Here is an 18454-nt window from a genome sequence, read left to right as displayed (position 1 = left end):
GCAGTGTAGGGGGGGGGGGGGGGGGGACACACGGGTCAGGATTGAGGGTCTCCGGGCTTTACAATACACGCTGTCATGTGATACGCTCCATGTCATGTTTTGTCACGCTCCAGAGAAGCAAGAAACCGGATCATACGAGCAAGGAAGTCCAACTGAACAAAGTGCTGAACATATAATCAGTGTCAATTCAGAGGAGTGAATCCAAGGCGGGATTTTATTTACTGTGTGATAGGTTTGGATGGAGTAGGGGAGGGGCAGATCCCCGGTCAGATTTTACTGCTGTCTGAGGCTCCGTTAGAGAGATTCCCCCTCACTTCCTGTCCTGGTGACACCGTTTTACCAGAGAGGAAGTGACGGAATCTCTTCAACAACAAAACACAAAGAAATAAAAGCACTTTCTTCAGTAGACCTCTGCCGCAGGGGTGAGCAGTGTAGGAAGAGGGATGCAGGGGGTTCAGAGTAGGAAGAGGGATGCAGAGGTGAGAAGAGTAGGAACAGGGATGCAGAGGTGAGCACTGTAGGAAGAGGCATGCATAGTAGGAAGAGGGATGTAGGTGGTGCAGAGTAGGAAGAGGGATGCAGAGGTGAGCACTGTAGAAGGAGGGGTGCAGAGGTGAGTACTATAGGAAAGGGGGTGCCGCGTAGGAAGAGGCATGCAGAACTGAGCAGTGTATGAAGAGGGATGCAGAGGTGAGCACTGTAGGAAGAGGCGAGCCGTTTAGGAAGAGGGATGCAGAGGTGAGACGAGTAGGAAGAGGCCTGTGTGGTGAGCAGTGTAGGAAGAGGGGTGCAGAGGTGAGCAGTGTAGGAAGGGGGATGTAGAGTAGGACGAGGCATGCAAGGGGTGCACAGGTGAGCACTGTAGGAAGAAGGATGCAGGGGGTGCAGAGGTGAGCACTGTAGGAAGAAGCGAGCAGTTTAGGAAGAGGGATGCAGAGGTGAGAAGAGTAGGAAGAGGCCTGTGTGGTGAGCAGTGTAGGAAGAGGGATGCAGGGGGTGCAGAGGTGAGCAGTGTAGGAAGGGGCGAGCTGAGGTGAGCAGCGTAGGAAGAGAGATGCATGGGGTGCAGAGGTGAGAAAAGTAGGAAGAGGGATGTAGGGGTGCAGAGGTGAGTACTGTAGGAAGAAGGGTGCAGAGGTGAGAAGAGTAGGACCAGGGATGCAGGGGGTGCACAGGTGAGCAGAGTAGGAGAGGGGGGTATATTACCTCTTCTATTACAGGGAATGGAGGGGAGGTAGGAGACACGGGACACCGGAGAGGGGAGTATAATACCTCTTCTATTACAGGGAATGGAGGGGAGGAAGGAGACACGGGACACCGGAGAGGGGAGTATAATACCTCTTCTATTACAGGGAATGGAGGGGAGGAAGGAGACACAGGACCCCGGAGAGGGGAGTATAATACCTCTTCTATTACAGAGAACAGAGGGGAGGTAGGACACACGGGACACTGGAGAGGGGAGTATAATACCTCTTCTATTACAGGGAATGGAGGGGAGGAAGGAGACACAGGACCCCGGAGAGGGGAGTATAATACCTCTTCTATTACAGAGAACAGAGGGGAGGTAGGACACACGGGACACTGGAGAGGGGAGTATAATACCTCTTCTATTACAGATAAGAGGGGAGGTAGGACACACGGGACACCGGAGAGGGGAGTATAATACCTCTTCTATTACAGGGAATGGAGGGGAGGTAGGAGACACAGGACACTGGAGAGGGGGGTATAATACCTCTTCTATTACAGAGAACAGAGGGGAGGTAGGACACACGGAACACCGGAGAGGGGGGTATAATACCTCTTCTATTACAGAGAACAGAGGGGAGGTAGGAGACACGGGACACCTGAGAGGGGAGTATAATACCTCTTCTATCACAGAGAACAGAGGGGAGGTAGGAGACACGGGACACCTGAGAGGGGAGTATAATACCTCTTCTATCACAGAGAACAGAGGGGAGGTAGGACACACGGAACACCGGAGAGGGGGGTATAATACCTCTTCTATTACAGAGAACAGAGGGGAGGGAGGACACACGGGACACTGGAGAGGGGAGTATAATACCTCTTCTATTACAGAGAACAGAGGGGAGGAAGGACACACGGGACACTGGAGAGGGGAGTATAATACCTCTTCTATTACAGAGAACAGAGGGGAGGTAGGAGACACGGGACACCTGAGAGGGGAGTATAATACCTCTTCTATCACAGAGAACAGAGGGGAGGTAGGAGACACGGGACACCGGAGAGGGGGGTATAATACCTCTTCTATTACAGAGAACAGAGGGGAGGTAGGACACACGGGACACTGGAGAGGGGAGTATAATACCTCTTCTATTACAGAGAACAGAGGGGAGGTAGCAGGCATGGGACACCGGAGAGGGGGGTACAATACCTCTTCTATTACAGGGAACAGAGGGGAGGAGGAGGAGGCAGGGACACCGGAGAGGGGGTATAATACCTCTTCTATTACAGAGAACAGAGGGGAGGAAGGAGACACAGGACACCGGAGAGGGGGCTATAATACCTCTTCTATTACAGAGAACAGAGGGGAGAGTATTGCAATTTTCATAGAGGAGCCTCATACTTTGCATTTCTCAGACACACATACTATGCCACATTTGGGGTCAGTTTACATCCTACTCCTGATCTGCAGATGGGGAAAGCTACAACTGTCTAATGGGTGGAGGAATTGGCTCCATGTGGTGAGTGAGCGAGCTGTCATATTGTGCCTAACGGTGGAGAGATTGATAGCTACACGTGAGTGTTCAAACATTCCCTGGGACTGAAGGTCACAGTGAAAGCTGTTAAATACCAGCAGCCTTTCCTTAGATATCAAAGTTAACCTTTTCAAAGTTCACGGTGATTGCACCACTTAAAGGAACCCTTTCTTCTGATGGCGTTTACAGAAACCGCTGCCAAACATGAACTATTCAGCTTGTAAACAACTCACAGGTGAACAATTGGTGAGCAACCCCCCCCCTCCCTGAGACCCTAAAATAAGTATTCCCCCTCCTTGCAGGACCATGTTGCCTCTCAGGAAACAGAGAAGGTGGAGCCTGGTTAGCAATCACGTTAAGTACACCTCTGCTGTTCCCATGACAGTCACATGTCACTGATCTGTGCATAGGTCAGTTTTTAGGGTTGCCATTAGTGATGGAGAGAGGAGCTTAGCTGTTGACTTTTGCCCAAACACCAACATTTGCATATGAATAACAAGAAAAAAGGAAGAGTGCTTTTCACACAGTATTATGATGGTTAAATGTTGACCCCAACCAACCATCACACTTTATGAGCTTGGTTGGACATCCTATTACAGAACCAATGATGGAGCTCAGGGGTCTCCAGTCAAGGTTCTGGTAATACTCCATCATACAAAGATGATTGTAGACAATTGTGCTCTTACAGCCTTGTGGTCATAGATTGGTGAAGACCCTTTTCTGTTCCACCATGACTGTTCCCTGTGTACAAAGCCAGCTCCATAAAGACATGGTGTGACCAGTTTGGTGAAGACCCTTTTCTGTTCCACCATGATTGTCCCCTGTGTGCAAAGCCAGCTCCATAAAGGCATCGTGTGGCCAGTTTGGTGTGGAAGAACTTTAATGTCCGGCACAGAACCCTGACCTCAACCCTACTGAACACCTTTGGGATGAATTGGAACACCAATTGTGAATCAGGTCTTCTTAACCAACATCAGTACCTTGTAGACAATGGTGCTCTTCCAGCCTTGTGGTCACAGTTTGGTGAAGACCCTTTTCTGTTCCCCCATGACTGTTCCCTGTGTACAAAGCCAGCTCCATAAAGACATGGTGTGACCAGTTTGGTGAAGACCCTTTCCTGTTCCACCATGACTGTCCCTTGTGTACAAACCCAGCACCATAAAGACATGGTGTGACCAGTTTGATGAGAAGGAACTCGAGTGTCCTGCCCAGAGCCCTGACCTCAACCCTACTGAACACCTTTGAGATGAATTGGAACGCCAATTGTGAGCCAGGTCTTCTCATCCAACATCAGGACCCGACCTCACAAATTGGACAAATTCCTGCAGACATCCTCCAAAATCTGGTGGAAAGCCGTACTAGAAGAATGGAGGATGATATAGCCACAAAGGGAAGCCAAATCCAACAATGGACATAGGGGGAAGGTCAAATCCACATTAATGTCTATGGTTTTGGAACTGGATGTCCAACAAGCTCATACAGGTGTGATGGGTCAGGAGTATGCTGACATTTGACTAAACAGTGTACCTTCTGAAGTAGGAAGGCTCTACTGGTTAAGGGTTTCTCTTAGCCTACTATACTATAATCTCTCTGGTTGTACCCTCTTGCTGGTCCATAAGCCCTGTTCCTTAGGGTTGTGTGCATGCTAGGAGAATGAAAAGGCTCCCTGTACGAATAATTTTTCCTCCAACCCGCCCATACACAGATATCAGGTGAATGGTCCGGTACGCAGCACGTGTAATGCCTTTATATTTGCTGCTTCACTTCACCGACAACACAGCCAATCTACATCATTTTCAGAGAGGATAACAAGGTTCTCCAACAGCCGATACTGAAGAGTAACTCCATCGGGAAAACCCTGCAAGGCCCCAAAACCAGCAGACAGCTCATGCATCTTACCTTCAGGTCGATACTGGGCTGCAATTGTCACCGTCTGTCCAGCTCGTTTCAGTGCCGCTGCAGCTTGCTCATGTGTTGCACTGCGAAGGTTTACTCCATTGACCTGCACAAGGTGACAAAGTCCAACATTACACAACGGAGCTACACCTTTATAGCTGTCACTTATCTCCATAAACAAGGAAAACGTGACTTTGTATACATCTATTTTATGGGAGGGCCACAGAATATATGTCTAGGAGGTTTGGAAATTGGGCAGGGGTTCATATTTTTGGAGAAACTTCAATACCTAGGTGATGATCTCTGTACAGGTCTGGGAACTGAGGAGACCGGTTGGTGGAGTTTCGGGAGAGGAATGTTGTCCTGTTCTTGCCTGATATCAGATTCTAAGTGTTCAGCAGTCCCGGGTCTTCTGTGTCGTATTTTACATTTTAAGATGCACCAAATATTTTTGTGGTGGAAGGTGTGGACTGTGGGTGGGCCAGCTAAGCTCCCGGACTCTTCTAGAAGCCTCGCTGATGTCATAGATGCAGTATGAGGTCCATCATTGTCCTGTATACAAAGCTTCCGAGAAAAAGACGTTGTCTGGATAGGAGCACACACTGCTCTAAGACCCGGATATATCTTTCATCATGATGGAGCCTTTCCAGATGTACCAGCTGCACAACCATATTCACTACTGTACCCCCATACCATCAGAGATGTCCATTCCATGCACACTAATGTACCCCCCATAGCATCAGAGATGTCCATTCCATACACACTAATGTACCCCCATACCATCAGAGATGTCCATTCCATACACACTAATGTACCCCCATACCATCAGAGATGTCCATTCCATACACACTAATGTACCCAATAAAATCAGATGTCCATTCCATACACACTAATGTACCCTCATACCATCAGATATGACCATTCCATACGCACTAATGCACCCCCATACCATCAGAGATACCCATTCCATACACACTAATGTACCACCATACCATCAGAGATGACCATTCCATACACACTAATGCACCCCCATACCATCAGAGATACGCATTCCATACACACTAATGTACACCCCATAGCATCAGAGATGTCCATTCCATACAAACTAATGTACCCCCATACCATCAGAGATGTCCATTCCATACACACTAATGTACCCAATAAAATCAGATGTCCATTCCATACACACTAATGTACCCAATAAAATCAGATGTCCATTCCATACACACTAATGTACCCAATAAAATCAGATGTCCATTCCATACACACTAATGTACCCAATAAAATCAGATGTCCATTCCATACACACTAATGTACCCAATAAAATCAGATGTCCATTCCATACACACTAATGTACCCAATAAAATCAGATGTCCATTCCATACACACTAATGTACCCAATAAAATCAGATGTCCATTCCATACACACTAATGTACCCAATAAAATCAGATGTCCATTCCATACACACTAATGTACCCAATAAAATCAGATGTCCATTCCATACACACTAATGTACCCAATAAAATCAGATGTCCATTCCATACACACTAATGTACCCAATAAAATCAGATGTCCATTCCATACACACTAATGTACCCAATAAAATCAGATGTCCATTCCATACACACTAATGTACCCCCATACCATCAGAGATGCAGATTTTGAACTAAGCGCCGATAATAACCCGGAAGGTCTCTCTCCTCTTTAGTCCGGAGGACGCGACGCTCATGGTTGCCAAAAAAAATGCAAATTTCAATTCATCTGACAGAACAGTTTTCCACTTTGTGACAGGCCATTGTAAATGAGAGAGGACGGCGGCGTTCCTGGATCATGTTCAGATACGGCTTCTTCTTTCCATGATGGAGCTTTAACTTGCAATTTTGGATGGCACGGCGAACTGAGTCCACAGACAGTATTCACTGAGAAGCTTCAACAAGACAATGTAATGGAGCAGTTTTCAATCTTTTTACATCAGCAGCTTTTATTATAATAATCCCGGGTGATCCCTCCAAGAAGGTCCTTGTTCACGCACTTCCTGTTACAGAGTGACAATGGTCTGTCCTTGTTCACGCATTTCCTGTTACAGAGTGACAATGGTCTGTCCTTGTTCAGGCACTTCCTGTTATAGGGTGACAACGCTCTGTCCTTCTTCAGACACTTCCTGTTATAGAGTGACAATGCTCTGTCCTTGATAAGACACTTCCTGCTATAGGGTGACAACGCTCTACCCCTGTCTTCCAGTTGTCCTTCTTCGTTGTCATCCTGGTACACGGACCTGCGATGGAGTCTACATGTGGCCATACCGATGTACATTGTTCAGGCATGTGTCACCATCGGGAAGCAATCCTAAGTAATTACATCACTGTAGAGAGTGCGTGACCCCATCACATATACTGTACATAGTTACTGATTGACTTTTCTTCTACAACTCTAGGAATGTGGAGGTTTTGTAGGGGGGAGCGAAACCACTAGATTGTTCTCAGAACCTCCTGTCCTGACCCAGCACCTCAACTAACCTCATTTGTACAGCTTGGGTTCACATCAACCTGAATCAATGAATACCGAGTTCTGATAACCAGAAGAAGATGGTTTCCCCGTGAGTTATTCTGCTACGGTTGGTGCCATCGATACCTACCCAAGACCAAGCCAAGGTGGGTGGATCTGTCTTTATACATCTGGTCAGCTTGGTGTGCAGTTGGACACTCTGAACGCCTTCTAATGTACACTAGCATCCAGAACTATAGCATATATCATTACTGTTAGAGAGTATCTAAAGCCAAAGCTTTTTTGGGGGGGGAGGGGGGTGAGTGGTAAGAACCCCTACCAGACAGGACAGGATGTGAAATGGCCCTGAGATGCCGGGGAAATGGGGCAGAGACAATAGAAATGCCTCAACTGGGGTCTTCACCATTCTCTACACAATTCAAAATGAAAAAAGAACATCTTTAGATATTCTTTAACTATCAGTTGAACAGTTCTGAAGGTGAACATTCCATAGAGTCAAAAGTTCTACTCACGGACAGAATGCGGTCTCCACGGCGTAGTTCTCCACTGAGGTCTGCCGGTCCTCCGGCCAGGATGAAAGACACGAAGATGCCTTCTCCATCTTCCCCTCCGACAATGTTAAATCCCAGTCCTGTAGATCCTTTGTGTAAAATGATCTTCCTCGGCTCCCTGGAGACGTGACGAAAAGACATGTCTAGCACTTTACGTCAGGTAGATATAAAAACAACAAAAAGCCCACAATGACAAAGGAGGATATCAATAAACAGCGGGAAGAGAACATAAGAAAACGTGTAAAAGCAAACAGGAGCCGTCCCTAGCAGCTGGAGGATCGAATCTCGAAGCGACTAAAGAAAAATATGACATCAGCAGAAAGGATGAAGTCTGTGCAGCATCAACGGCGGGAATTAGATGTAATATGGTTTTGCGCAGCCGGTCTGACTGGTACTATCCAATGAAATCACCTTCTAATGAAACCCTATGAATAGTTTCAGGGCAGGAACCACTGCTGATTGCGACACAACACTAACTCATGTCAGAGGAATCTGCTCTGTGAAGACCTGCTCCTCTCACGGCCAATGCAGGAGACATTCCCTGTACAGTGTTAGTCATACCTGGGATCTTCTGTTTTGTTCCTCAGCCTATGGTCCACCTACAACTCTGCGCTGTGCTGCCTGAGCATGCCATGTTCTCCGGAACAATAAATGAAGACCTGAACCTTTCATTGGCTATCCAAATATACACTATATTGGCAAAAGTATCGGGGCACCCCTCCAAATCACTGGATTCAGGTGTTCCGTGAAATTTCCTTGCTACTAAATACTCCACGGTCACCTGTTAGTGGTTTTATAACAAAGTGGAAGCAACTGGGAACAAAAGCAACTCAGCCACGAAGTGGTAGGCCACATAAAATGACAGAGCGGGGTCAGCGCATGCTGAAGCGCACAGTGCGCAGAAGTCACCAACTGTCTGCAGAGTCAATAGCTACAGACCTCCAGACTTCGTGTGGCCTTCAGATTGGCACAACAACAGTGCGCAGAAAGCTTCATGGAATGGGTTTCCGTGGCCGAGCAGCTGCATCCAAGGACTAGAGAAGTTGAGACGTGTTCTCTGGAGTGACGAATCACGCTTCTCTATCTGGCAATCACATGGACGTGTCTGGGTTTGGCAGTTGCCAGGAGAACGGTACTTGCCTGACTGCATTGTGCCAAGTGTAAAGTTTGGTGGAGGGGGGATTATGGTGTGGGGTTGTTTTTCAGGGGTTGGGCTTGGCCCCTTAGTTCCAGTGAAGGGAACTCTTAAGGCATCAGCATACCAAGACATTTTGGACAATTTCATGCTCCCAACTTTGTGGGAACAGTTTGGGGATGGCCCCTTCCTGTTCCAACATGACTGCGCACCAGTGCACAAAGCAAGATCCATAAAGACATGGATGGGGGAGTTTGAGGTGGAGGAACTTGACTGGCCTGCACAAAGTCCTGACCTCAAGCCGATAGAACACCTTTGGGTTGAATTAGAGCGTAGACTGCGAGCCCGGCCTTCTCGTCCAACATCAGTACCTGACCTCACAAATGGTCCAACATTCCCATAGGCACACTCCTAAACCTTGTGGACGCCTTCCTAGAAGAGTTGAAGCTGTTATAGCTGCAAAGGGCGGAGCCAACCCAATACTGAACCCTACGGACTAAGACTGGGATGCAATTAAAGTTCATGTGCGTGTAAAGGCCTGCGTCCCAATACTTTTGGCACTATAGTGTATCTTGAGGTGCCAGCTTCTTCAGGCACGATTGCATGATCACAGCATGCTTGAGTGAGGAAACAAAGGGGTCCCCAAAGCGTGACACCCAAATATTAAAGTCTTCTGTTTTGTTCCGCAGCCTATGGACCAACTACAACTCTGTGCTGTGCTGCCTGGGCTTGCCATGTTCTCCAGAACAATACATGAAGACCTGAACCTTTCATTGGCTATCCGAATGTATCTTGAGGTGCCAGCTTCTTCAGGCATCTCAGCATGCTTGAGTGAGGAAACTAAGGGGCCCCCATAGCATGACACCCAAATATTAAAGTATTATACGTGATATGTTTTTTTAAAATTTGCACTAACGATTCATTTTTCAGAAGGTCTCCCCTGTTCTAGAGCCAAGCAATACCTTGGATGTAGAAACATGAACCGTTAGCAGGAATTTAAAGAAGCCTCACACTCAGTACCCAAAAATAAATTCATTTGCCAACGAAAGGGATCACCTACGTTTAGCGCTGTCTACGGCCAACATGGTACAATGCCCCACCGCTCGTCTTCTTCCTACCTCTCTCGGCTTGTCCTTAGTGGCACTTGCCACTTTGAATGGGCAATGTTGGGTGCCCTCCGGTACGACATCGATGAGGAGACGTTCACAGTGAACATGAAGGCGGTTCCCCCGAATATACTGCCTCCGAATATTCTGTCCCTCTGCTCCCACCAAGCCTTTCTCTTGTGACCTTTGCACCTTGGTAGGCCTCCTCAGGGTTCTCCTGCTGTCGCAGCTTCTGCTGGCCCCTCTCTGATCTACCTTCAGCCCCTCGTTGCTGCCTGCATGGATCTAATTCTCATCTGCGTCTGAACACTTCTTTGCTTTTCCTTTCTGACACATTCTTTTTCACAAAGCAGGGTGTTGCTGACACCTTTTTTTTTTTCCCTCTTGTGTCTCACTGGTTTTAACCTTTTGTTGGGAGCGCTTGTGTTTAACAACGAGCAAATCCTGCCGGAGCTTTCGTAATCCCCATGGCCTCATGAAAATGACAGCAGTGGCTTGAACAAGGCCCATTATATTTTAGGTGGTTTGTCAAGGAGCCAAGTGACACCTCAAGAGCAGCAAGCTATAATACCTGAGTTACAAGCTTCTGCTGAATAGTTGACATTCCCATCATTCCGAGGGAGCTGATTGTCAGCTAGTTACGGGTCTGGGATGGATCATGACACCGACTCACATGACAAACTGGCTTTTCCCAACCAAGCTGCTGTTTTATGAAGGGCTGGAATGACAGCTGACTAATTTGTCACTTGCACCTCCCTAGGTAATTAAACTCCCATGTCATTCTTCCTTGAAGCAGCTTTTGTTCCTTCAGAGTTCAACTTCGTCCTGCAGACCCAACACTTGTACTCTTGTCCCTGGCTCCATACTGTTCCCATTGTGCGTGCGCTCTCAATGTTCCCCGCACTCCCTGCCTCCCCTCCCCTGTCTTCTACAAGATGAGTCAGACTGCGGATATTTTCGTTTATCTTTGCCCAGTAACCCATCTGAAGTATTTTGTACATTCTCATCTAATAACAGGTTGGGAAGCTCTTCGATTACAGTTCTCTATCTGCTGGACTTAGATTTAGGAATCAAATTAAATGGAAATCCTAACTAAGTGACATTAAGTTCTGTGCACCGCGCTTCTACGCAATTGCGGCTGCGCTTCTGCGTTTCTCCTGCGTTGTTGTGGTTGATGATGACATCCCCATGTCTGGCACCTGCTTCCAAGCCCCTATCCTATGCACTTATCTTCAGTCTTGTTTGTATTCACTTCCTATGTGCCGGCCTTGGCTTCCTGTTTGGATTTGCTTATCTGCGACCTGTCCTGACCCCTGGCCTGAATTCTGGGTTTCCTTCATTGCTGCCATGTTACAGCCTGCTCCGTTGAGATCCACAATCTGGCTGCCTGCTCCAGTTTGCATCCAGTACACTCCTGTGCTGGGGTCCGTGGTCCTGCTGCTTGGTCTGGCTCACTAATTATCCAGTATGCTCTTGGTCCCGCTGCCTGGTCTAGTCCGCTGTTTCATCCTGTTCACTCCTGTTCTGCGTTCCAGCCTGCTTCATTGTACTCTGCAATCATAACTCCCTCTCCGCAGCACGGGGTCTGGTCTACACTGCTGCCACTAAAACCCCCGTGCTTTCTTCTGCTTCAAATTCCCACAGACAAACTCCAAAACCTTGTGGATAGATTAATGGCCATGGTGGGGGGCAACTCCATATTAATGGCCATGGAGTGGGGGGAAGGGGGTGCAACTTCATATTAATGACCACAGAAGGGGGCGGGGGCAACTCCATATTAATGACCATGGAGGGGGCCAATTCCATATTAATGGCCATGGAGGGGCCAACTCCATCTCCATATTAATGGCCATGGAGGGGCTAACTTCATATTAATAGCCATGGGGGGGCAACTCCATATTAATGGCCATGGACAGGCACACTTCATATTAATGGCCGTGTGGGGGGCCAAATCCGTATTAATGGCCATGTGTGGGGCCAACTCCTTATTAGTGCCCATAGTTTTGGAATGGGGTTCCCAACAAGTTCATATAGGTTTGATGGTCAGGAGTCCACAGACATTGGGCCATATAGTGTATCTTATGGCTCCAGTACAGTACATAAATACCACTTCCATTGCCATAATAAGTAACTGTGGCATCTGTCCGAGAATATCTGTGCTAATTATTATTCTTTTCCTTAGTAGGTCTGATATTACATTCCCAGCATTTACCTTACCTAGGAGTTTGTAAAACAGGTTTAACCAGAACTGGTCATAATATCTGTATAACTTATAAAAACCTCCTAACAAAGCCTTCCTTCATGCTCAGTGAGCCATTCTAATTGTACCCACGGCTACAGTCACAATGAATACGCTAGAGCTCTTTCTTCACATTTTAAAATGAATAAAATCTGTATTAGCAAGACCATAACACAAAGATACCACCAGTGCTATCATGTGACCAGTTTACGTTAGATATACACGCAAACACATGTGAGCACTGTGCCACTGTGTACAACACCAGCTCCATAAAAGACATGGTGTGACCAGATTGGTGTGGAGGAACTCGAGTGTCCTGCGCAGAGCCCTGACCTCAACCCTACTGAACACCTTTGGGATGAGCTGGAACGTGGATTGTGAGCCAGATGTGCTCATCCAACATCAGTAATTGAAGAGGGTTTATTTAAAAGGACGCCGTGCATAAAGTGTATGATGAGCTTCCATTTCCAACAGCGATGTGAACACAACATCCATAGTTAACACCTGACCATCACAGCTTCCAATGTGGCCAAAAATATATGGACCCTCCTCCCAATGTGTTCAGGTGTCTCCAGTGAAGGTTTCGGTAATACTCCTTCATACAAAGACATTGTAGACAATTGTGTCTTCCAGCCTTGTGGTCACAGTTTGATGAAGGTCCTTTTCTGCTCCACCATGACTGTCCCCTGTGTACAAAGCCAGCTCCATAAAGACATGGTGTGACCAGCTTGGTGTGGAGGAACTCGGGTATCCTGCACAGAGCCCTGACCTCAACCCTACTGAACATGACTGTCCCCTGTGTACAAAGCCAGCTCCATAAAGACATGGTGTGACCAATTTGGTGGAGGAACTCGAGTGTCCTGCACAGAGCCCTGACCTGTGAACCAGATCTTCTCATCCAACATCAGTCCCTGACCTCACAAATGGGCACAAATTCCCACAGACCCCCTCCAAAATCTGGTGGAAAGTCTTCCTAGAACAGTGGAGGATCTTACAGCCACAGAGGAAGGCCAACTCCATATTAATGACCGTGGGGGGAACTCTTAAAATGGCCCTGGGGGTGCAACACCATATTAATGGCTTTTGGGGAGCCAGCTGGAGGTGCACCCATATTAATGGCCATGGAGGGGAGGTGCACCCATATTAATGACCATCAAGGGGAGGTGCACTCATATTAATGACCATCGAGGGGAGGTTCACCCATATTAATGGCCATCGAGGGGAAGGCAACTCCATGGTTTTGGAACTGGATGCCCAAGAAGCTCATATGGGTATGATGGCTGGGAGGCCAAAGACCTTTGACCATAAACTGTATCGCCTTCTGTCAATTATTCCCATAATGATTGTTCCCGATGGTTTCATTGTATCCCCAGTCAGCCCAGACTACAGTCTCTGTGTACACTTCCACACCCAAGTAAGGCTGGGTCAGAAACTCAGAGTCTATATGAAAGTCTACAGTCAGCTCTTTCTGTACAAACATTGAACGGGAGCTCACCCTGCAGGCAAGACGGAGCACTTCTGCGTCCATGTGTCTGACACCACAAAAACATGTTCCTGAGATGTGTAGAGCCTGGCGGGGAGAGTGGAGCCATTCTTTTTTTTTTTAAAGTAAACCGTCCTTTAAATGTTTCATCCACCGACCCGACCCCCCCTTCCCCAAAGACCAGCACTCTACTACTGAGCTCTGCACAGTTCTTCTACACTGTATGGCCTTTGTGGCAGAAAGTCCCAGCTGCATCCATCTCCTGCATCCAGAGAAATACAGACCAGCCATAGAAACAAATGGGCCTGGGAGTAAGCGGAGTCTAAGCTGGAGGTGGTCAGGACTTTGTCCTGGAAAGGCTGTGAGGGCAGGACCACAATGTGAAGATCTCTGGAACTTGAGGGGAGGTTGAGTATTTAGGTGGCTGCCACTCAGGGAGATGGGGGGAATTTAAATCTGACCTCCATCTTTCCCTTCAGTCTTCTATCTGACCTCCATCCTCCCCTTCAGTCTTCTATCTGACCTCCGTCCTCCCCTTCAGTCTTCTATCTGACCTCCGTCTTTCCCTTCAGCCTTCTATATGACCTCCGTTCTTCCCTTCAGTCTTCTATCTGACCTCTGTCCTTCCCTTCAGTCTTCTATCTGACCTCTGTCCTTCCCTTCAGTCTTCTATCTGACCTCCGTCTTTCCCTTCAGCCTTCTATATGACCTCCGTTCTTCCCTTCAGCCTTCTATATGACCTCCGTTCTTCCCTTCAGTCTTCTATCTGACCTCTGTCCTTCCCTTCAGTCTTCTATCTGACCTCCGTCCTCCCCTCCAGTCTTGCACAGTTATACCGGCTCCTCTCCTCTTTCTCTGATATCACTGCACACTGGGAGCTTCTCACAATGTGCATTAGAAGCTGCAACAAGTCAGATAGAGCCCGCCTCATTTCCTGGCTGGAGGACATCCAGCATCATCTAGGTCTTTCCTCCCCAGCCTGACTGGCCCCACCCCTTACATTAATTGGATTTCAGTTCTTTCAATCATGGAGAATCAATGTGACGTTACCTAGGGTGGTCTGCATGCCAATACACAGCCTGTGTAAGAACGCTCACGTCTCCAGCCTGACCACCACCCATGATATTTGCATAACTCCTCCCAAGAGCCCGCCCACTGCTTGCATCAGGAAAGCCAAATAGAAGAAAATAAAAATTCAGCTGTAAGGAATTTTGGGTCTGGTTCTTAAAGTTGCACACAGTCTACAGACTACCTGTGTATAGCAGAATATTGCTTTTCTGAGAAATGGCGGAGTAGCCCTAGGCTTAGGCAGCGCGGGGAAGATTCAGCTGCCGACAGGGTCCGGGGAAGCCTCCCTGTCTATAAGGGGGGTGCAATGTCCGGAGGTCCTTATAATCTGAGTTCCCTACTGCAAGAATTCAGATATAACACATACAGATATTGATGCCGATTCGATTAGGAGCTTCCTCTACTCAAACTCCATGTAGATAGAGTCCTCGGTGAGGACCTTAGTACTGCAAGGCAATCCAAAGCAAACCCACATACACACCGCCAGCAGAACACAAACTCCATGTAGATATAGTCCCTGGTGAGGACCTTAATACTGCAAGCCAATCCAAAGGAAACCCACACACAGCCAGCAGAACACAAACTCCATGTATATATTGTGCCTGGTGAGGAGCTTAGCACTGCAAGGCAATCCACCTTCCCAGGCTGTACTCCAGAGTCAGAGAGAAGAAACACTTTCACTCACCATCCAGTGAAGTCCGCAGACTCCATTTTCTCCGGCTGTCTTGTGCCTGTGCGGTGGGAGGTGAAGTCTGCAATCCTTTCCCTTCCTATCACTATATGAACTTACCTGTTCAGACTTGCCGGCCAGGTAACCAGAATCTCAGCAGAAAGTTGAAGGGGATTAGAATGGCAGAGAGATGATTTCGACAACTAGAGGGTGCAAATGGCAGCCAGACGGATGGGGGGGTCCAGGACAAGGGGCAGTACCTTTGCCTTGGTTGCATCTGTATTGTTCTGGACGGAAACTCTCCTGCCGCTGATGCTGCCGGCTTCACCAATATTTTTATGTTAAAGTGCAGCCAAACTTCTTCGTTTTGGGTGGAGTGGAGGAACATTTGAGCCTCTGTTGGGTTTTCCCTGCTACTCGAGGCTCTGGTGGAGAGATTTCCCCTCCTTCAGAACGTTCACGTTATGCGGTGCACCAACACACGTGCGTTGGCATGCGGTATTTGTACAAGTAACCAACCATTGTGTTCAGGCAGCCCGTTCCTAACGGAGCCTAACTGTCATGGTGGCAAGCGTTTTACCACACAGGAAGTAAAGACAAATCTCCTCCAGCAGTAGTCGCTGCACAAGTCACCAGACTGTAGCCTGAGTGCTCTAAGGACGAGCGAACGTGAGCATCTAAACGTTGATGGAGGCTCACTCAGGACTTGGCCACCGGGGCAATCTAGCGAGCCAAAAGTTTTGTTGTGTGTCTGACATTTCAGAGGGGCAAAGCCCACCTTGATCAAGGCTTTACAAAGCTGGTCTGGGGCTCAGCAAAAGGTTGGGCAGACAATACATTTTTTTTTCTCTTGCTAATTTGCTCCTGTGGGCAAGTCTTCAATTTACCTCCATCAACCATATGAAGCCACAATATATACACTATATGACCTAAACGTTCTGGACCCCCCTCCCAATGATGGGGTTCAGGTGTCTCCAGTGAAGGTTCTGGTAATACTCCATCATACAAAGACATTGTAGACAATTGTGCTCTTCCAGCCTTTAGCTCACAGTTTGGTGAAGACCCTTTTCTGTTCCCCCATGACTGTCCCCTGTGTACAAAGCCAGCTCCATAAAGACATGGTGTTACCAGTTTGGTGGAGGAACTTGAGCCCTGACCTCAAACCTACTGAACACCTTTGGGATGGATTGGAACATTAATTGTGAGCCAGGTCTTCTCACCTAACTTCAGTACCTGACCTCACAAATGGGCATACTGTACATTTCCAGTAGAATTCGGAGACATGGACATGGACACACAATGGAAGGCCTTTCAGTAGGAGTGTGGAGGATGTTATAGCCACAAGAGGGAGCAAGTGTATATTAATTCCCATGGAGGGGGGGGAGCAACTCCATATTCATGGCCATGAGGGGATAACTCCATATTAATGTCCATGGTTTTGGAATAAGATATCCAACAAGCTCCTATAGGTGTGATGTTATCTAGAGCCTTTGGCCATATAATGTATTGACGGATGAATGTGGGATGTAAGATAATCACAGGATTTCACGTAACCAGCACAGTGGGGCTGCCATGACACGTTCTCTCTATCTTACGTTACACACGGTTCTCACCTGGTGAAGTCCTCTTCTCCCAGCATGTGTCGAGGAACAGGAGAAAATCTAGATGGCGTGACTTGAGGGGGCTGGTAGGGGGATTTGCTCTCCACACTGCTCAGGTATCCACCCAGAGTGGAGTTATGGCTTATATGGTTATCAACAGTGAAAGCTGCAAAGTAAAGGACAGACAGATCCGGTGAGAGGAGAAATCTGCAGGAAGGGAACAAAAACGTTTAGACATGGAAAGCCTTTATCAGATATGTTTGGGTAGTGTGCACCATGCCTGGCTTCCTGACACAGTTTTCTATTTCTATGTGGACTTTCTTGGGACAAGAGCCTAAGGCACACAAGATGAAGGTGCCAAAGTCTCCCCCAGTCTACTGAATGGAGACATCTGCAGGTCTTGAGAAAGCCGCTGTCCCTAGGGCTACCACCTTCTGGTTTTGGTTCGAGTTTGGAGAAGATGGGTTATGCAGAGGGAGAAGAGGCTCCAACCCCAGCTGGTTCCACCACAGCACCCAAGGCATGAGGCTCGGCCTCAACCAATGCTTTTGTGACCACCTATCAGGCTAACTTCCAGAAACAGAAGAAACTATGAATCCCACATTGGGAGACCATTGTGCCTCATGAAGCCCCAAATCTAGGACTGGTCATGCTCAGCTTCTAAGAGGACCCTGGAACCGCGCAGGCTATACTCACTGCTGGCATAGTCAGGGGGAGCGTAGATCTCGTTGAGGTGAACTGGACCAGGCTTAGCTACTTTGAGATAAACCATATCAGACGTGTTCTTCAGAGCAGCCACAGCCTCCTCGTGTCGGACATCCTGTAGGTTGGTGTTATTTACCTGTAGAGAGGCGAACAAGAGACCATCAGAAAGGAACTAAATCTGCCTCCCGCCCCCCAAATCCCCAACAACGACGTCTAACACTCACTGCTAAGAGCCGGTCTCCAATCTGCAGCCTCCCGTCCTTCTGGGCTGCACCCCCCTCAATGATCTTGGTGATGTAGATGCTGTTGTCTCCCGGAATGTGTTGGTTCCCAATTCCTCCGGCAATACTGAATCCCAGCCCTGTAGAAGACATTGGAATTGGAATGAATGAGAGACCGCAAGGTGCGAACACGCGTAAAGCAATGCTGCCATTCCACCCTTAAAGGGGACTTGTCCTAAACAAACAAAAAAAGCTTCTGTCACCCTTTCTTCCAGAGTCTGGGAATATGAGTGTAACTAGGTGCTGAACTGTTGCTGCCACCCAGTGGCAACGTGATGCTATTTTTGCAGCATTAGCAGAGGGAGTTAAGCGATACTTAGAGTGTCCCATACCTATGTATTATGCACAATGTCCCATACTTCTGTATTATGCACAGTGTCCCATACTTCTGTATTATGTACAGTGTCCCATACCTCTGTATTATGCACAATGTCCCATACTTCTGTATTATGTACAGTGTCCCATACCTATGTATTATGCACAATGTCCCATACTT

The 18454-nt window shown here is 47.7% G+C and overlaps 1 protein-coding gene across 1 annotated transcript in view; it reads right to left on the bottom strand.

Annotated features, from left to right (window-relative positions):
• LOC108790439 (disks large homolog 3-like) overlaps positions 1-18038 on the bottom strand; it is a gene marked incomplete at its 5' end in the record, with an annotated part of 38551 nt that extends 20513 nt beyond the window's left edge. The window contains 5 exons of the mRNA XM_018560694.1: positions 4617-4719; positions 7632-7788; positions 16985-17138; positions 17669-17813; positions 17902-18038. Coding sequence (XP_018416196.1) covers positions 4617-4719; positions 7632-7788; positions 16985-17138; positions 17669-17813; positions 17902-18038 — 696 coding nt within the window. The remainder of the gene's footprint in view (positions 1-4616; positions 4720-7631; positions 7789-16984; positions 17139-17668; positions 17814-17901) is intronic.
• Between the last annotated feature and the right edge of the window lie 416 nt (positions 18039-18454).

This window comes from Nanorana parkeri, unplaced genomic scaffold (genome assembly GCF_000935625.1).
Source record: "Nanorana parkeri isolate BGI_ZX_2015 unplaced genomic scaffold, ASM93562v1 scaffold475, whole genome shotgun sequence".
NCBI lineage: Eukaryota > Metazoa > Chordata > Amphibia > Anura > Dicroglossidae > Nanorana > Nanorana parkeri.
This window is presented reverse-complemented; position numbering and strand designations above follow the sequence as displayed.